This window comes from Misgurnus anguillicaudatus, chromosome 6, assembly GCF_027580225.2.
Source record: "Misgurnus anguillicaudatus chromosome 6, ASM2758022v2, whole genome shotgun sequence".
Classification (NCBI taxonomy): Eukaryota; Metazoa; Chordata; class Actinopteri; order Cypriniformes; family Cobitidae; genus Misgurnus; species Misgurnus anguillicaudatus.
Genome location: NC_073342.2, coordinates 3,546,875 through 3,565,215, shown reverse-complemented (window position 1 = coordinate 3,565,215; position 18,341 = coordinate 3,546,875). Strand labels below are relative to the sequence as shown.

The 18,341-nt window shown below is 36.4% G+C and overlaps 2 protein-coding genes across 4 annotated transcripts in view; both read right to left on the bottom strand.

Annotated features, from left to right (window-relative positions):
- gpia (glucose-6-phosphate isomerase a) overlaps window positions 1–4,400 on the bottom strand; it is a 31,663-nt gene extending 27,263 nt beyond the window's left edge. The window contains exons 1-5 of the mRNA XM_073868364.1: window positions 4,168–4,400; window positions 2,807–2,900; window positions 2,389–2,457; window positions 893–1,012; window positions 568–651 (exon numbers count right to left, since the gene is read on the bottom strand). Of these exons, the coding sequence (XP_073724465.1) occupies window positions 568–651; window positions 893–1,012; window positions 2,389–2,457; window positions 2,807–2,900; window positions 4,168–4,283 (483 nt within the window). The 5' untranslated portion in view covers window positions 4,284–4,400. The remainder of the gene's footprint in view (window positions 1–567; window positions 652–892; window positions 1,013–2,388; window positions 2,458–2,806; window positions 2,901–4,167) is intronic.
- A 3,029-nt stretch (window positions 4,401–7,429) lies between these two features.
- On the bottom strand, window positions 7,430–18,180 carry lsm14aa (LSM14A mRNA processing body assembly factor a). Of its 3 annotated transcripts, XM_055192462.2 has the most exons (11): window positions 17,907–18,180; window positions 16,939–17,102; window positions 16,608–16,752; window positions 15,006–15,119; window positions 14,201–14,392; window positions 13,740–13,820; window positions 11,058–11,237; window positions 10,528–10,672; window positions 10,061–10,084; window positions 9,749–9,974; window positions 7,430–9,637 (listed from the first exon to the last, which is right to left on the bottom strand). In XM_055192462.2, exons 1-11 carry the CDS (start codon window positions 18,025–18,027, stop codon window positions 9,614–9,616), a joined length of 1,416 nt encoding a protein of 471 aa, XP_055048437.2. In that variant the 5' UTR covers window positions 18,028–18,180; the 3' UTR covers window positions 7,430–9,613. The 3 variants fall into 3 exon arrangements, with proteins under 3 accessions (XP_055048437.2, XP_055048439.1, XP_055048438.2); XM_055192464.2 differs by lacking the exon at window positions 15,006–15,119 and having other exon boundaries at window positions 17,907–18,179; XM_055192463.2 differs by lacking the exon at window positions 13,740–13,820 and having other exon boundaries at window positions 17,907–18,176.
- Between the last annotated feature and the right edge of the window lie 161 nt (window positions 18,181–18,341).

Below are 18,341 nucleotides of genomic sequence, written 5' to 3'. Positions count from 1 at the left end.
AAGTTAAATTCAGATATTTTGTATTCAATATTATGACCCTGCTTTAAATAACAGTAAATGGAGTCCAAGAAGAGATTCCATCTGGGAGTCAGGAATCAGAGTATACTTCAAAAAACCTAGCGTCGACATGAATGTAATTTTTTTCATGAGGTATAGTATATTATAATGTGTATTAGTAGTACTAGTGACAAAAATCCATATTAATAACTAATTACCAAACATAATAAGTACCTTAATTAAGATGACTAAATTGACAGCCTACTATTAAAAGTACATGCTAATCTATTTTTTAAAACATTTAGTATGAAATATTACAGATATCATAATAATCATATTAACATTCAAACATATTAAGCTGTAATGTACATGAAATAATTTACGATAATACCGTACAATATAAATAAAACCTGTATTTACCATTCAATTTTTAACATTAGTTAATTTAATTATTTTGGTTTAACACCAACAGGGCTTTCGTCCTGATCCAGCAAACACTAACAAACCAGTTAGGTCAGCGCGAATTAAACTGAAGTTCCAGATTTAGAAATCAGAAAAGGTGTAACTCACCAGATCAGATCCTCCAATGCCAATGTTCACCACATCAGTGATGGATTTACCACTGAAGCCTTTCCACTCACCACTGCGCACTTTCTACAAACACACACATTACGTTTCATTATCTCCAGTTAAAAATATTCTTCATTCGGTTGTAAGAATTGAGTTAGCAGCGCAAAAAAAAGTCAAACAAAAAAATCCACATACTGATAAAATATCTGCAAAATGCATAAATGTAAAAATAATTCTCTTAAAAAAGGATTATACAACCTAACATTCATTAGTGCTATATTAAGTCAAATAAGAGAAGCACAAGTGTTGATGAAGTTTCACTCACATGGCAAAATTTCTTCATCTGCTCCAGAACTCGGTTGACCTCAGGCATCACATCTTTACCATCCACTAGGATGGGAGTGTTTGAGCAATTTCTCAGAGCAACGTGGAGAACAGCTCGACCCTATAGTCAAACACAAACACTGTTCTTAACCTGAAAACAGCTCATTGTCACGTGTAGTGTACTGACGGCAGAAGGTCTGGACTCCATAGCAGCTTTCAATGACCAAGAGCCAGAAGGCCGTTTTACTAACATGCAGGGCAACCAATCACAATTCGACTTTGTTTCAAAGTGACCCATTAAAAACCGTGACTCACGCATCCCCCGGAAATCAGATTTTTCATAACAAATTGCAGCTTTAATTAATGCCAGCACATAATTAACAGATTAATTGCACACACTGTACATAAACAGCTATTTTATTCTTTTCTATACAATTTTCACTTACTGATATATCATTGATAATGACCCACCAATGCATTTTTTCTATCAGTCAGTAAGTACAAGAAGAAACAGGGTGCTTTCTGCAATTTCGGCAATGCTACAATAAACATGTAGAGCTAATGTCATCCCAAGGAGCAAATATGCGTTCAAAATAAAGTTTGATTGTTTTCTTATGGTGGATCACCAATATTATATACCAATATTTCACGTTGTGTTAACCAATCAGGAGCTTGCTCTAGCATTTGATGCATGTAACACGTAATGGTGCGTTCACAACAGACACGGAAGAGGCGGCAAGCGAGAGTGATTTACATGTAAGTCAATGCAAAGACGCAAATAGGCACGTAAGCGCAAATGCCGCGGCATGAATGACTCAGCCAGGCGATTGAAAAGTCTTTGACGGATTTTCACGTTGCATTAACCAATCAGGAGCTTGCTCTAGCAGTGACGTGATTAAATGAAGTGAGCGGAAGCAGAAAAACAAAGCAACAATGGAGGACAATCATCATCGCTACACGAGACATCTACGTACTTTTACAGGAATTTAAAAGATCTTGTTTGGAAGAAAGTGAGTAAGTAGGTCAAACAATCTGGTAAGTTTACTCAATTTGAGCTAGATAAGCCCCTCCCATGACGCGAATTTACTCATGAATTTCTCGAATTAGTAGAATAAAGCGAGTAAACGCAAAATGTTTAAGCATCCGACTACTGGTGTGAATGCCCAGTAATTTGCGCAAGTTGAAAAACCTGAACTTTGGCGGATATTCGCACCACGCTAACCAGTCAGGAGCTTGGTCTAGTAGTGACGTGAGCAGAGGCAGAAATACGAAACAACAATGGAGGACAAAATCATTGTCGTTGTATGTGGACACTCGGAGCTGTACAACATTATCGTACTTTTATTGAAACAGTAGTAACAAAGCTCTTGCTAGGAAGAATATGTGTGAGGAGGTCAGACAATCTGTTCAAAATGTTCAAACCTTCAACTACACACGAATAGTGCGGTTTATTCGCTTTTTTAGCGACTGGTGTGAATGCACAGTTATAGACATTACCTCAGTGAAGTTGATCTTCTCTCCTGTAAACATCTTCTCTCTGGCTGCCTCAACACCCACGGATCGTGCCTGACCAAACATGACAAGACAAGTTCATTATTTCATTAACATGTACTATACAACTTTACAACTTTCTGTTCATGTTGATACGATAGATTTGTTGCATCCTTAAAAAACGATTTACATCATTTTCTGCTCTGATTGACTGTAATCAAACATTATAAAAGATACTTTTACTGATTAAGTCATTGCAACATATAAATTAAGACTTAAACCCAAAATAACAGACACTTTTTATTATATTTCTACAAGAATGAATACAAATCTTTATGCATGGACTGAACTGGTTTAAAAATGTTGTCTAAAGAAGATAAGCGTAACATATTTCAGTAAAAACGGGATAATGGCAAGGCAATACCATGTCAAAGAGCATGCCCAGGACTTCTTTATTGATGAGATTCTTTGAGTAATCCAACAGGAAATCTCCATCATCTGTCGCCAGCTTTAAACTGCTCAAAACAAGCACATTAAACATCTTCAGCATACAAAAACTATTAGTTTGCTTACTTCTTTTATGCACAATATGGTGTTGAACATAATGATATGCAGATTGAAACTGTAAAAACTGAGGCTGTAGTTTTGAAATTTGAAAGATAAAGCAACACTATTTTTGTTAATTTAAATAAACAATAAAAATAACAACGGTACTGAAAGCTAACTAACATAACACTAAAAGCTTTGATTTTAATATATTTTATTCTTCCTTCACTTCAAGTCAACTGCTTTATTTGTTTCTTTATGATAAACACAGTAAATCATTTTAATACAAAAATTACTCATATAATTTATGGAAAGCAAGCACTTATTTCATTAGATAGATTCGCTCACGCGCACGCGCGCTCCTGCAGTGCCTGCGTATGTGTGTTGAGAGGCACGTACAACATGCTGCTATAACGCCCACTGCTGGTTGGTATTATTATAAAACTATACAAGTCCATGCTTTAAAAACATTATCAATACAAAACACATTACATTTATTCATTTAGCAGAAATACAGCTAGTACTCTCCATCTTTATATAACTCGTCATAACCACCACATGAACCGACTATGTAAATACGTATAGATGGACATGCACGTGTAATAGTATCCGTAACACCTCACTACACAAGCGATGAATTTACTTTTTTGTAAATTCAACGTAATATAACATCAGACTGGGTCATATATACCACAAGATATAAGCATAAAGTGTAAGGTTATATACAATCGTTATGTGTATATGTTAATGACCTTGTGCGTTTAGCTAAAAACGTGTATAATAGTTAATATCAAGATAAAGCTCGTCCCAGACTATCAAGAGTGTTAAACTGATCATATATCTTTGTGTAAATGAGACATATAAAACAGGTGCAGCAGTACAGGGCTTTGACATCGAGATTTTGGCCTGATCGAAATAACCTTGCAACATCATCAGTGTGGAAACCAAATGAAATTAAAAGTTGGCCTTCGTGATACCGACTATTTATACTACATATACACTCATCTATACCACGGTGTTACGCTGAATATGCATTTATGTTCTTTTCAATCATTTTAATACGAATACAGGGCATAAAAACCACACACAGGCCTTCATGGCCAAGGTAAAGTCCCTCATAGCTGCAGATACACCAAACATGCGATGCTGACGGGCTTGATGAGATGAAATGTCACGATAATATGTAGTTTAAAGTTCAGACACACGTTAGGGAAGCGCGTTTGATGTGTGTTTCAACTGAACTTGTTGAATCTCTCTTGGTCCGCCTCGAACATCTGCCTCATGTTGAGGTTTCCGGCGTTGGATTTGTACCATTGCTCCAGTTTGAGATAGTTTGGGTCGCTGATGAGACTCATGATGAAAAGATTTCGATGTTTTTCCGTCTGTAGCTGCTAATATGAATTACAGCCGATCACCAGTCAAGTGCACAGAAAAGCGTGAGGAGGAAGTCCAATGATGACAAATGCTGCGTGGTTACGCCTACTGCATGACGACACGTGTTAGTCACGCCTCCCCGCATAGATCTGAAGAGCAGCGACCTCTTTTTACACTGAAGACTGAGCTTAGCGACATAAATTAGCGGATAAGTGAATTTATTAGGAATCGCATCATAATACACGGCTTATCCGTTGAATTCTGTTCTCCAGAGCCGAACTATCAAATAAAAAATATTACTTAAATCACGACATGTCTTATGAGAAAGGTCAGGTGGAAGGCTGCAGCCTCCGGAGATCGCATATGTAACTTAGGCTGCATATGTCATCTAGCCTGGTATTTTTACGTTAACTGAGCATTACATTCGCAAGTCATAAGCATATTATAAAAATTTACGATTAACTAAGAATAATATTCAACTTTATCATTGTTGATATTCTGAAATAAGACAGTCTTGATGACGTATGCAGCCTACAAATGCGACATCCGGTCCGAATGCTGATACCATAGATATGTATATAAAGGCTAGATGGCTCGTCCGCGCTGCTGGCCAATTGAGTGCAACGTCCGCATTTTGGCGGCCATCTTACGACAGGGCGCTCGCTCACTCGTAGCATTGAGTTTTAATGATGCAGGTACTTTTAAATGACCATAACTTGCCTAATTTTTTACCGATTTTCAAACGGTTTGGTTTGTTATAAACGTCAAAGATGTACCTATGACACTGCATACCTATACTAAAAATAAAAAATAAATTCATGAAACATGTTAAAGCATCCAGAATTATAGCCACGTTAATAACGTTTGTAAAAACCCAAACCGTTTGAAAATCGGTAGAAAATTGAGCAAGTTATGGTCATTTAAAAGTACCTGCACCATTAAACTCAATGCTACGAGTGAGCGAGCGCCCTGTCGTAAGATGGCCGCCAGGTGATGCCGTTAGGGACTCCGCCTTGAGCCATCTAGCCTTTATATACATATCTATGGCTGATACTATTTGTATGATGATGACACGTAATTTGTGGATTACTGGTTTTTAGATTTGATGCAGGTTATTTAACCACTAGATGGAAGCAAACAATCATGAATGGACCACAGCCGAGCTGCACGAGGTACTCGGAAATTCCAAATGTGAGTTTTTTAGCTCAAAAAATACGCCACAGATGATTTATTATAGCATGTTTAAATTGCCACTTTGTATGGAGGACTGGGGGTGCAAAATGTACAAACAAACAAATAAATACATGTACAAATAAATACATAAAAAACACATAAATATCTAAACACAAAAATAAATATGCAGAGAAATATATATTAAAAGAAACATAAATGAGTATTGCAGCTTTGATTTCTTTATTTTTGTATTAAAATATTTTTAAAACATTTACCTATTTCTGTATTTAATTATACACTTCCACCTATTCCTTTATTAATTTCCACATTTATGTATTTATCTATGTGAACATTAATTTTTCTTTACATTCATTTATTTATACATTTATTTATTTCCACGTTTGTTTATTTATACATTTATTTATTTCCACACGTACCTACATGTACATACATTTCCAAGTCTAATATGTTAGATGTGACTGTTGTGGCCTCAGAACACGTGTCTACACAAGCATTGCCACTCTGTGCTCCATTGCTATGGCTGAAGAAAAACACCCCCCCTCCCCATTAACATATTAAACACGGAAATGTTTAAACAAATACGTTTGGAAATAAATAAATGTATAAATAAATACATGTGAAAATAAATAAATGTATAAATAAATAAACGTGGAAATAAATAAATGTATAAATAAATAAATGTAAAAAAATAATTAAATGTTCACATAAGTACATAAATGTGGAAATTAATAAAAGAATAAATAAAAATGTATAATTAAATACAAAAAATAAATACATGTTTAAAAAATATCTTAATACAAAAATAAAGAAATCAAAGTTGCAATACTAATTTATGTTTGTTTTTTACATTTCTCTGCATATTTATTTTTGTATTTATGTTTGTTTTATATATTTATTTGTACATGTATTTATTTGTTTATTTATAATTTTTGCACTCCCAGTCCTCCATAACTTTGTAGGTGTGAGCAAAAATATGCCGTTTTGGGGTGTGTCCTTTAAAATGCAAATGAGCTGATCTCTGCACTAACTGACAGTGCTGTGGTTGGTAGTGCACATTAAGGGGTGGTATTATCCCCCTCACTGACATCACAAGGGGAGCCAGATTTCAATTAGCCATTCTTTCCTCATGCTTGCAATGGTTTACCAAAACTAAGTTACTGGGTTGTTCTTTTTTACATTTTCTAGGTTAATAGCAGCACTGGGGACAATTATACTAGTCAACATTTGAAGTGGATCAAAAAAGTTTATCAAAATTCTCCTAAGACAAGAATGGGTATTAGGGATTGATTTTATGTAAACTTTTTTGAATGGTTTTGATCCACTTCGAATGTTGACTAGTGTATAACAGTTAAACATGGAAAAAGTCATGATGTGCCTTTTAAAACTTTTGATTAATCTAGGGCAGGGTTAATGAAAAAATTATAATTAAATCATATTTAAAATTTTATATTTAAAAATATAACACTAACAAAAATAGATATTGTAATGCTGTACACATACATTTTCTGTAGGCAATAAAAGAAAATTACCAGACAAAGGTTTAATAACAGGTCATAATAAAAACAATAACTTTTTATTTTTTTACTGAAAAAAACTACTTTAATTAAAACAATTGTGCTATTAAGTTACTGAAATATTTACTCTTAGTGGGGACTTTAAATAAATCACTTGGGTAAAAGGGGTTCAGCTGACAAAAAAACGTTTCCAAACCCCTGGTGACTTAAATTAATCTGCCATCCGCTTAAAGTGGTCAGTTGTATCACAATAAATTTTGTATTGAGTTACCTGCAGTAATGCAAACTTTAAAGATAACCCCATCACTGTGATAAAAGAAAATATCATTATATTTTCAAATCCTATAACCAAACTTAATCAATTGTATAGCATGTAAGCATCGGTCCACATTTAAAAATACAAACCACACAACACAAAAGACAGTAAACGGTTTATTCTTGCACTTTGTAAAAAACTCTTTACATGTAGTTGTGAACAGATACCATGCTGGGATTCAAAAGAAACATGTTTATGTCAACCCTGATGGCAAGATTGTGTTGATGATCCTACAAGACTTTACCCAAACAGTATCTGCCCCACAAGCACTCAATTAACATTTCTGAAAAGAGACGCATACATATTAGGGTATCCAACAAATGGACAAACCTTTGAAATTCAGATATTGAAATAATAGTAGCAATACTACTAGCTGGGACGTTTGGTCTGAAAACATCCCTGCATGTGTTCATAACTACACTAGTCAACATTTAAAGTGGATCAAAACTGTTCAAAGTTGATAAGAACGAGTATTGTTCAAAATTTTATGAAATGTTTTGATCCACTTCAAATGTTGACCAGTATATTTTTTAGCACACAACGGACATGTGTCCCACTTTTCAACTCCCAATTCATATCAAGTGTCTTTAAACAAAGACTAAATCGAGTCAGATTTTAACATGGCAAATGGTGCACAAAATATCATTAAATCTTAAAAGCTTAACAGCACAAGTTATTTCAGAAAAGATGCAAAATTTAAAATGATCTCAAGCACTTATCAAGCACTATAAAATGCTCTATATTTTTAAACCAAAGTTTATTGTATTATCAACTTTACACAAATATGCCAACAGTTATCAAAATATTTAACAAGACAAAATGCATCGAGTCGTGATGCCAACAACTCAAGACAGCCAGATCTAAAATGGATAGACAAGACGACAAACTGGTCAGTCAAAAACTTTTCAACTTTACGAAATGCACAAAAAACCCACAAAAAAAAGAATTAAACCTAGCTGAAAGATGTTTTACAACCCGTTAAATCAAATGCATGTTGTTATTATATACCAACATCCTCCACTGCAAGACCCCACATGGATGAAAATAACGAAAAATATCAGATTTCACAAAATTAAATACCCAATCAGTAGCAAGAGTGAAAGTGGTGCTTTGATGACATCACAATGCACACATCAGGTCTCATGACATCATGCTAGTGCAGTCAGTGATTGCATGCCTTTAGATAGACGATCTACAACTGAAACTAAAGATCATATAAACAGCAGTGGACGAGATGGATAAACTAAAGTGATCAGCCGTCTGTATTATAATCCACAACACATTCTGTCTTTCACATTAAAAATACAAGGGCAGAAAGACACCATTCACTGGTGACGCAGATGCAAGATCCCCGCTAGCTCTAGACTCGCTGTGAATACTTTAATGTGAATCAACGAATGTACGCTTACATTTCCCATGACAGAAGTAGTAAAAGCTCAAATGTGATAATCCAATATGAAAGTAACTGCAGCAAACATTTTCATAGTTACACCAAGTAGCATTATTGTTTTAGTTAATTTAAGGCATTTGCTCATCAGCAAACGTCTGCTACAAAGTGCTACATATATCAAAGTGTACCTCATAAACTCAAAATTCATATAATATATAAACCTAGCACTGAGGGCACTTTGCATAGGTGGGACCCTTATATTTCTATTGTGCTATTCTGTACTTAAAAAATAAGATTTCCCTCAAAATGTACAGCATAGCATTTATTTATTTATTTATTCTTTTTTTTTCATTCTCATTAAAAGTAAAATTTTATCAATACTGATACTTGCCTCCAATCATTTAACTTCGGACCTCGGCAGAGGAGTTCACAAGATATTTAACATTTATGTACCAAAATAGTTGGGAGGAAAAACTGAATCACTACTTGGGAATCTGAAAAATTAAACTACATAGAAAAATATGGTACTGTAAAAAGGTTGAACTGATATTAAAGTAGCCTTTTGATACACTGCAAGATCAATAAATCCCAAAGTTCATTCTGTAATCAAAATAACAGCATATATATACACTGCACCTTACAGCTAACATACAGGATAAGCATAAGAAAAAGCTTAGAAATCATAACCAGGAAATATAATCTTCAAAATTAAACAATTTAAAAAATTGCCTTTGTTCCTCTCCTTAAGAGAGATGTTGCGTTTAGATCTAGGTTTCAAGCAGTCAAACCCCAGTGCTGGTGACAGATTTATAACACATACATTATCATCAAAACGTGCAAGCCATAATGTACTTTCCCAAAATAAACCAGGTCTTCTGAATCCTCCTCCTGTGATCACTACGCAGCTACTTTGTTATCCTTCTAAAAAAAAAAAAAAAGAGGAATGTTAAATAAAATAGCACATCATAAATCAAATGTTTTGGGTACATTAGGCATTTTTAAAAAAAGAATCGTCTTTAACTCATTCATTACCCTGTATTCAAAATCGGCAAATTCTCTTCCTCCTTGACTTCCTCTGTATCCTCCTCTGTACCCGCTCCCGCCACCGTAAGATCCAAACGACCCCCTACTGCCTCCGCGGCCCCGGCCTCCTCTGAATCCCATCCCTCCGCGCCCTCTGTAGCCCCCGCGACCTCGTCGTAACGGGATCCCGAACGTCTCGGAGTTCATCCGCCGCTCCTCCGCCCAGGTCTGCCTTCTGCATATGATCAAGATCAAAGTTAGATTTTTATATGTAACAGCAACCAAGTGTACTAACTTTTGCTATTTAGTAGTTTTACTCACCTGAAGAAACCTGGACCTGTCTTTCTGTTTAAAATAAATAAAAAAAAAAGATTAATTTACTGTTGAATAAGTCGAGACACATTTGTATGACACTATTCATAATACAAAAAACCTACATAACGGGACTAAACTGTATCATTTCACAGATGGAGGATAATATGAAAGCAAACTTCCAGCTTCAATATGAGGGTCAGCACGTGTTGCAAAATTATTTTGACATTCAACAATTTTGAAAGACACTGTATGAGAGTTAGTACAACTTGTGTTATGTTGCTGTGACAAAGTTAAAAGATCATACACAATTACTCTCGTGTTAATGTGCAATATTTAAGGCTTATGGCTGCAAATGCACTTACAGAATGTTATTATGTTTATTTTTAAATACTGCCATAAATGCTGTGATTGAAGATTAATATGTGTACTGACTCTAGAAGTTTCTAGTAAGGGTGTAGTGAATGTGATCTGACCTTGTGTCATCACAGGAGATGTTGTCAAAGAAGGATTTGGATTTGTCGTAGTAGCAGTTTTGTCGGAGAGGATCTTCCTCCTCAGCGTTTCCTTCACTGTTCTGAGTCTCCACACCTGAATCGCCCTTATCTTCAATGGGTTCATCTGTGCACATACACATTAAACTTTATTTAAATGATAAGAGCAGAACATCACTGGGATACTCGTGTATTAACACATTAAATCACTTTAGCCGCCTTTGTTTTTTTTAAACACAATTTTCTATATCGTAGCTTTCAGACAAAATCCTTGTATCTCCATTTATGGTCATTTTTATTTAGCTGCATAAATCTTAGGTTTTGAATATTAAAAAAAAACACATTTTGGTGCATAATAAATGTGCAATCGTCGCATGTTTGTAATGCCAGGGGAAATAAAGAACTAATTCGATGAATATGCATTTTCTGAAAACTTGTGATTTTTTTAATAAAAGGTTTTGATCTGACGCCGGCAATCACGTCATATCATATCATATACATCTAGCTTGTACCTTTCAGTCGGAGTTTACTCTGGAACTCTTTGTCAATGTCGTCTTTGTTAAACTGAGCGTTGGCGCTTTCAAAGTCAAAGTCTTTCTCAAACTTCATAGGTCCTTCTCTCCTGACAGGGAAACGTCCTCTACCGCGGTGACCTCCACCATGACCACGCCGAGCAGCGGGAGGACCGGTGACTAAAGAGAACAACAAACACAGGAGTAAACATCAGGAAAATCATCTATTATAACATATTTCATTCACATAAATCTAACATTCAAACATGCATTAGACATAAAAGGATGGTAGTCACAAAAAAGGATGGTAGTCACAAAGTTGACAATACCCATTGACTTTCATGGCATTTGTTTTTCTTACTATGAAAGCCAATTCATACCATCCACTGTGTGGCTAGTACCATAATTTTTAAAATATCATCTTATGGGTTCATCAGAGAAAAGAAACTCATCCAGGTTTAATACAACATGAGGGTGAGTAAATGACAGAATTTTCATTACCCCTCAATGGAAAATGTACATTGATGCACACACGAGAGATAGTTTGGGTCGTCTCAGGTATGTTTGGCTAAAACACATTTATTTTAAATTACCAGAGACCTGATGCCGCTATTAATATACCCGACCTGTGTCCGAGGCACACAGGAAACTCGCTCGGATCTCGAGTCGGACCTCTGGTTTTTGGATAAAAGTGGGCCCTTGAAGACCTCCACTGGGGACCCAATGACAGCACTTAAACATGAAAAAAGTCAGATTTTCATGATATGTCCCCTTTAAAGCCACGATTGCCAAGCATTTCATAATATGAAAAGCAGCCAGGATATTTTTCTTTTAAATGTCTATTTTGCTTTCTATGGTAGTATGGAGCAACTACCATACTTTGAGTGAATAATGAGAGAAATGTGTTTTGGGGGAACTATTCCTTTAAAGAATTAGTCCATTTTCTTAAAAGAAAAATCCAGATAATTTACTCACCACCACGTCATCCAAAATGTTGATGTCTTTCTTTGTTCAGTCGAGAAGAAATTATGTTTTTTGAGGAAAACATTGCAGGATTTTTCTCATTTTTAATAGACTTTAATAGAGCCCAACATTTAATACTAAACTCAACACTTAACAGTTTTTTTTCAACTGAGTTTCAAAGGATTATAAACGATCCCAAACGAGGCATAAGGGTCTTATCTAGCAAAACGATTGTCATTTTTGACAGGAAAAATAAAAAATATGCACTTTTGAGGCACAACTTCTCGTCTAGATCCGGTCGTGATGCGTCAGCGTGACCCCACGCAAAACATCATGACCTCAAGAGGTCACAGAGGACGAATGCAAAACTCCGCCCCAGTGTTTACAAGTGTGTTGAAAGAGGACCGTTCCTACGTTGTTGTATGTCAACTGATACTAATTAATGTCTTTGTGTCAGTTTATTGTTTAAAATGGTCCGCAAATGTGCGTTTTATATATGTAACACGTGACCTCCCTACGTCACTACGCATTTGCGTTAGGTCGCGCTGGACCGGACCTGGACGAGAAGTTGTGGTTTAAAAGAGCATATTTCCTATTTTTCTTGTCAAAAATGACAGTCGTTTTGCTGGATGGGACCCTTGTGCATAGTTTGGGATCGTTTATAGTCCTTTGAAACTCCGTTCAAAAAACTGTTACGTGTTGAGGTTAAGTGTTGGGCTCTATAAAAGTCCATTAAAATGAGAAAAATCCTGCAATGTTTTCCTCAAAAAACATAATTTCTTCTGGACTGAACAAAGAAAGACATCAACATTTTGGATGACATGGTGGTGAGTGGATTGTCTGGATTTTTCTTTTAGGAAAATGGACTTTTCCTTTAAGACTTTTACAAAATATATACGCCATACAGATCCATTTAATATAGAGGGATAAACATGCCGATGATCTAAAACAAATACAGCCATCGTAACATGTAAATGTTTCTTATGCACCCGATTTCAAATGATGAGGTCCCGTCATATTTGATTTGAGCGGTAATACTTTGATTTTCTATAAACAAAATCTTTTTCTTACGCGTAGGCGTACAATTTTGTTTCAGAGACTATTTATTATTCTCACGGCACTTATGATGGCTGTGTTTGAATTAGTGATGCACCGATGTATCGGCCACCGATATTTATCGGCCGATTTTTTATGAATTTGAAACCATCGGCATATCGGCAATAGCACGAGACAGGCCGATACCGATTGTTTATTAATTAACTGCATAAAGAAATCCATTATATGTAAAAAATTTGTTAATGTTGTTAATAAAATAAATGCTGAATAGGAAAAAACACCTTTGAAGGTTGACATGCTGTCTTATTATATTTGTTTTAATTTGTGCCTCTCTTATTATGTTGGTCAGTTGAAATGTTAATTAGATCCAATCCATGTTCAGTAAAAATAATTTGATGCAGAAATAAACTAGCTAATAGACCAACTGTATAGTATTGTATACAAGTGTTTAATATCGGTATCGGCCAGAAGTTGTCTGTTTAAATCGGAATCGGCCCAAAAAAATCTTATCGGTGCATCCCTAGTTTGAATTATGTTGCATTTTGGGTTTCTTTTCCCTTTCCATTAACAGTCACTGTATGCACGCGTAAGGAACAGATGAATGCAGCTTTTGCGAGAATCATGCAGTTTTAGCATCCAGAAGCACAGCAGATGTGTTATAACCTGCAGGCCGTTTAGACGCTTCTCTGTTTCCTCCTCTGGACTGACTGGACTCTTGAACACTTGGTTTCGAGCCATCAGTGCCTAAGAAAGTAAAGCTTTTTAAAGTAAAGTAAAGTTTCTTTTCTAAACCTGTATGACAAGTTTCATTACCGCCAAGAAATGGTGTCCGATGTCTATATTGTGCAGTGGCGTTTCTGAGAATAGAAATAGGTCTGTAATTCCTGAAAACCATAACTTGTTGTGTTTGGATACGACCTCAAAACCTAGCAAGTGACGTGGACAGCATTTCTGGGCATCACCAGCACATGTGTTATGGTGGCAGGGCTGATAGTTAAAGTGAAGACAAATGAACCGAACCTTGATCAAAAGGCATCTAAACTAAACATCATGAAACTAGATGACTGGTCATGTGAACTGTGTCAGTTTTCGAGCAGTGAGTGTGTGTGTGGTCCATAGCTTACTGTAATTCTCACTCCTCCTTTGATCCAAGAGGTCCACGGGTTTCTGGGTGCTGGTGGAAGCGGGGCGAGTCGTCACAGGGCTCTTGCGGGCCGCTGGTGTGGGGGTAGAGGTGGTGGCTGCGGGGGCTGATGGGGCGGTAGGTTCAACTGGAGAGGTCTTTCGCAGGGGGTCAAGTGCTGGACTGCTGCGACCTGCACAACAGCAACAGTGAATGATTTAAAAATAATAAAATGACCATGCACAGAGAAATGCAGACACCCTGAAGTGAGGAAACCAGTGCTGGTTAGGAGACCAAATCTGTTCAATTGGGTTAATAAACTCATTAAAGAACATAACAACATGCAGAAATTCCCCACTCAGTGTTTACGTTCACACTGCGGCTAAATACAGTTGTCACTCCATTTTGTGTTAGCGATCATATATTGTGGGAATGACAACAGCATTTGCATTAAATTTGTAAAGTAACAAACTGAAGAGCTAACAGATGTCATTTTTACAGGTTCATAAAATGAAAGATAGCTACTTAAATGCCAAATTTCTTTAGTTTGGACAAACAAAAGAGACTTGCAGTGTCACTCCCAAACCAGTGTGAACGCAGCCAAGTTAAGTACAGAAGTCAGAAATCTCTCACACCCCTTCATTTTTCCTTAACATGCAGGTGACTTTGTACCGCATTAAAGAGTGAGACGTCAAGAGTCCCAACAGTGAAATGATGCACAAGAGACCACCAAATATTGAATCTTAATGGACGATTCAGGTGAGATAAGGCCAAATTAGTTAGTCTTGGTCTCAGGTAAGCATTACCTTCCTTTTCGAATGGACATAGCATCTCATTGTTGAAAGCAGAGGCAATAGCAGTGCTCTGAGACAGCGCTGCCGTTATGCCCATGTCATTACCAAACAATCCCAATGAACTTCCTGTGAGGAAAGGTAGAGCAGCAGACGTATCAGAGGTGCCACATCATCACCCAGCAGCACTGGCCTTAAATACACGCTTCTGTTTGGCACCTCGGTGAATAATATTGGGTCTCATTCACGAAGCATGCGTACACACAAATTTGTTTTTAAATTGTGTGTACGGAAGTTTTAACTAACAAATAATGATTTAACAAAAACTTTAATACTAACTTTTCTTTTAAATGAATGCAAAACTGTAAAAAACAACCTAGACCACAAATACACAACAATTGTGAACAAGGAAAAAGAACCCTATAATATTTATCTGTGTTATATATTTTTCCTTGTTCATGACCACTGCGTACGTGTGGTCCGAGTTGTTCCCACACTTTTGCAAACATTTAGAAGAAATTATCCTCTAGGTGGCGCTCTTACTCAACTTATAAAACACTGAAGCATACACCGATTCAAAAACAGTAAAACTTTGTGTACGTTTTGATCATCGTTCTGAATCTGATCTCTAACAAAAGTCCTTTACAAAAATGCAATCATCTCAGCATTTGCTCCAAATTTGGTGAAAAAAATATGGGGAAATTTTTAATCTGGAGTAGTGGTAGACCGATATATCGGCAGGCCAAAAAATAATGCTGTAAAAAATCAGCGAACACAGCAGTCGATACACATAAAACTCGCAACAATCCGCCAGATATATCGGCCGGCTGATTCCTGCAAGTTTTATGCGCATCGGCCGATACGTGGCTGCTGTGTTTGCCGATTCTCTACGGCATTATTAACAGACAGAGGGCTTGAAGCTGCAAGCGATTGCAGGTCATGTGACTAAAAACAACCAACCTTTCCAAGACAACATTGAAATCTCGGCCTAACGGCTGATCATAGCTGGACAAGGCGGGTTTTTATTTCTCATCTCTCTCTCTTTCTCTCTCTCTCTATATATATATATATCTATATATATATATTTGTAGTAGTAAAGTGGTAGAAATCAAGATCCTTTGCTGATAGTTCCTCTTCATTGTGGAGAGTGCAGTTCATTGTTCCATAGCACCCTCACCATTTTTTACTATTCGTTAAATAAAGTTTGTTTAAGTTCAATAAATGTTACTTTTTGAAATTGAGACTTGTAACATTTGGCATCATCGTGTCATTTTTATGATGTACATTGAGTGAGCAAAAGCAGTATCGGCTCCAAATATCGGCAGCCTTTATCGGTCATCGGCTAAGGCTGATGAAACAAAAATCGGTATCGGCACAAAAAAAAAATACATATCGGTCGATCCCTAATCTGGAGTACACTATTGTTTTAAATAATCTTTCGTTCAAAGACATGCAAACTTTGATAAACACTTTTTGAGTGAAAATATGCAGCGTAAAAATGTGACCCAGAAATTGGAGCATGTAAATATATGCATAAACCATTACATCTCTACTTAAACACCATGTTTGATTCAGAAGAATCCAGTACGCAGTGCGCGTATCTGAAGGGACACTTACCGACTCCTACAGTCCCAAACTGTGGTGAGACTAATGGGCTGGCGTTAAACTGACTGTAGGTGGCGACTGGTGTGTGACTGAAGAGTCCATAAGCGTTTCCAGACTGGAAGGATGATGGAGGTGCAGTGGAAGATGACAAAGACGACTGACAGAAAAAAAACGTGTTATTTATAACCTCCTGAAATACCAGACCATTTAATCCAAAAAACAGATAACAAAACTAAGTTCAGCATCACATGTGAACATTTATCAATGACAATGCATATTACTCACTAGATTTAAAACAAGTCATACATGAAATTGGTATCCGTTACAACTTTGTAATATATACCTGAACGATTGCAGGGTCCTGAGGCAGAGAGCATGTTGGTTTGGGAGGTTCACACACCGTCAGATCTTTGATGTCACTTCCCCTGAAAATAATGTACTCAAAAATCTCGTCCCTGGGTGCGATGGGCCTGTCCGTGGGGCGATCCTCGGTGCCAAAGGAGCGCACTACAAGTTTAAAGAATACAAATATAACATGAGCTCTTACATTCATTTATTATTTATAAGCAGCATCTCATTCTTGTTTATAACATTGCAACGTGACATCAAGCTTTGGCAGCAGTGAATGTTCACACCTATTGGCTAAATATTACTAAATATTGACTTTCTTACACAAAAAATCTTAACCATTCGCAATCTCCTATGTTTAAAGATTTTTGTATAAAATGTGGTAACGTAACGCATCCACCACCACTAACGTTATCACCAAATTAAATGCGCATGACAATTAAAACTGAGATTAAACGTCATCTACACAATTTAAAGATATCATATTACTTTTATTATATAGTTTTATATAATATTTATATCTCTATTATTATGATTTTACAGTAACAACAATAGTAGCAAATGTGTTATTTTAGTAACGTAAGAAGCTTCATTTTATACGGTAACTTAACTGTGTTATATGCGTTAACTATGATGACGGGTCGACCGCTTTTTATAAGTACGTTATTGTTGGACTAGTTAGACTATATTACTGGATCTGACAGCTGGATTAAACCTATATAAATAACGTAACCTCACGCTAAAGTACTTTGATTTGACCGTTGTTCAAAATGCCACGCGCACTTAAAATGCCCCAAACTACCACACGCGCGTACAATGCCCTGACACGCTGCATTAAATATTGAGACGCAGCCTCAAATTAATTATACTAACATATTTACAATTAATAAAGTAACGAAGCGTAAATCATGAATGTTTAAAGCTCATATATGAGGTTTCTATTGTTCAAAGGATTTTTCAGACCTTTGGCAAGGGCGACGGTGGAGTTCTCTGTGTCGATAGTGTAAAGAATCCCCTCATAACGGATCTCCGCCTTACTGATCAAACTGATCTTACTGCCGATATACGGCGTGCCACCACTCATCCTCACGAGTATACCTACGAGTTACACCGAGAGAGTTTGAGTAAATAAACGCGTGCACTTCACAGCGTAAACAAACTGCTTCTACTGAGTGTTTGCTAAAGTAATATGGCCGCCTGCATTTTCATGCAATTGGGCGGAAGTGACGTTGCCTGCGTCGTCATACACCTTGCGGAAGTGCGTCTGTTGCAAAAGTCCCTGGCACCAACTGCAAAATGCAAAATATTGTTGTTATATAACATGTTAGGAACTTTTCATTCATATTGCAAAATTAGAAGTATATCTAAATCTGTTGTTTTTAGCAAAATATTACATTC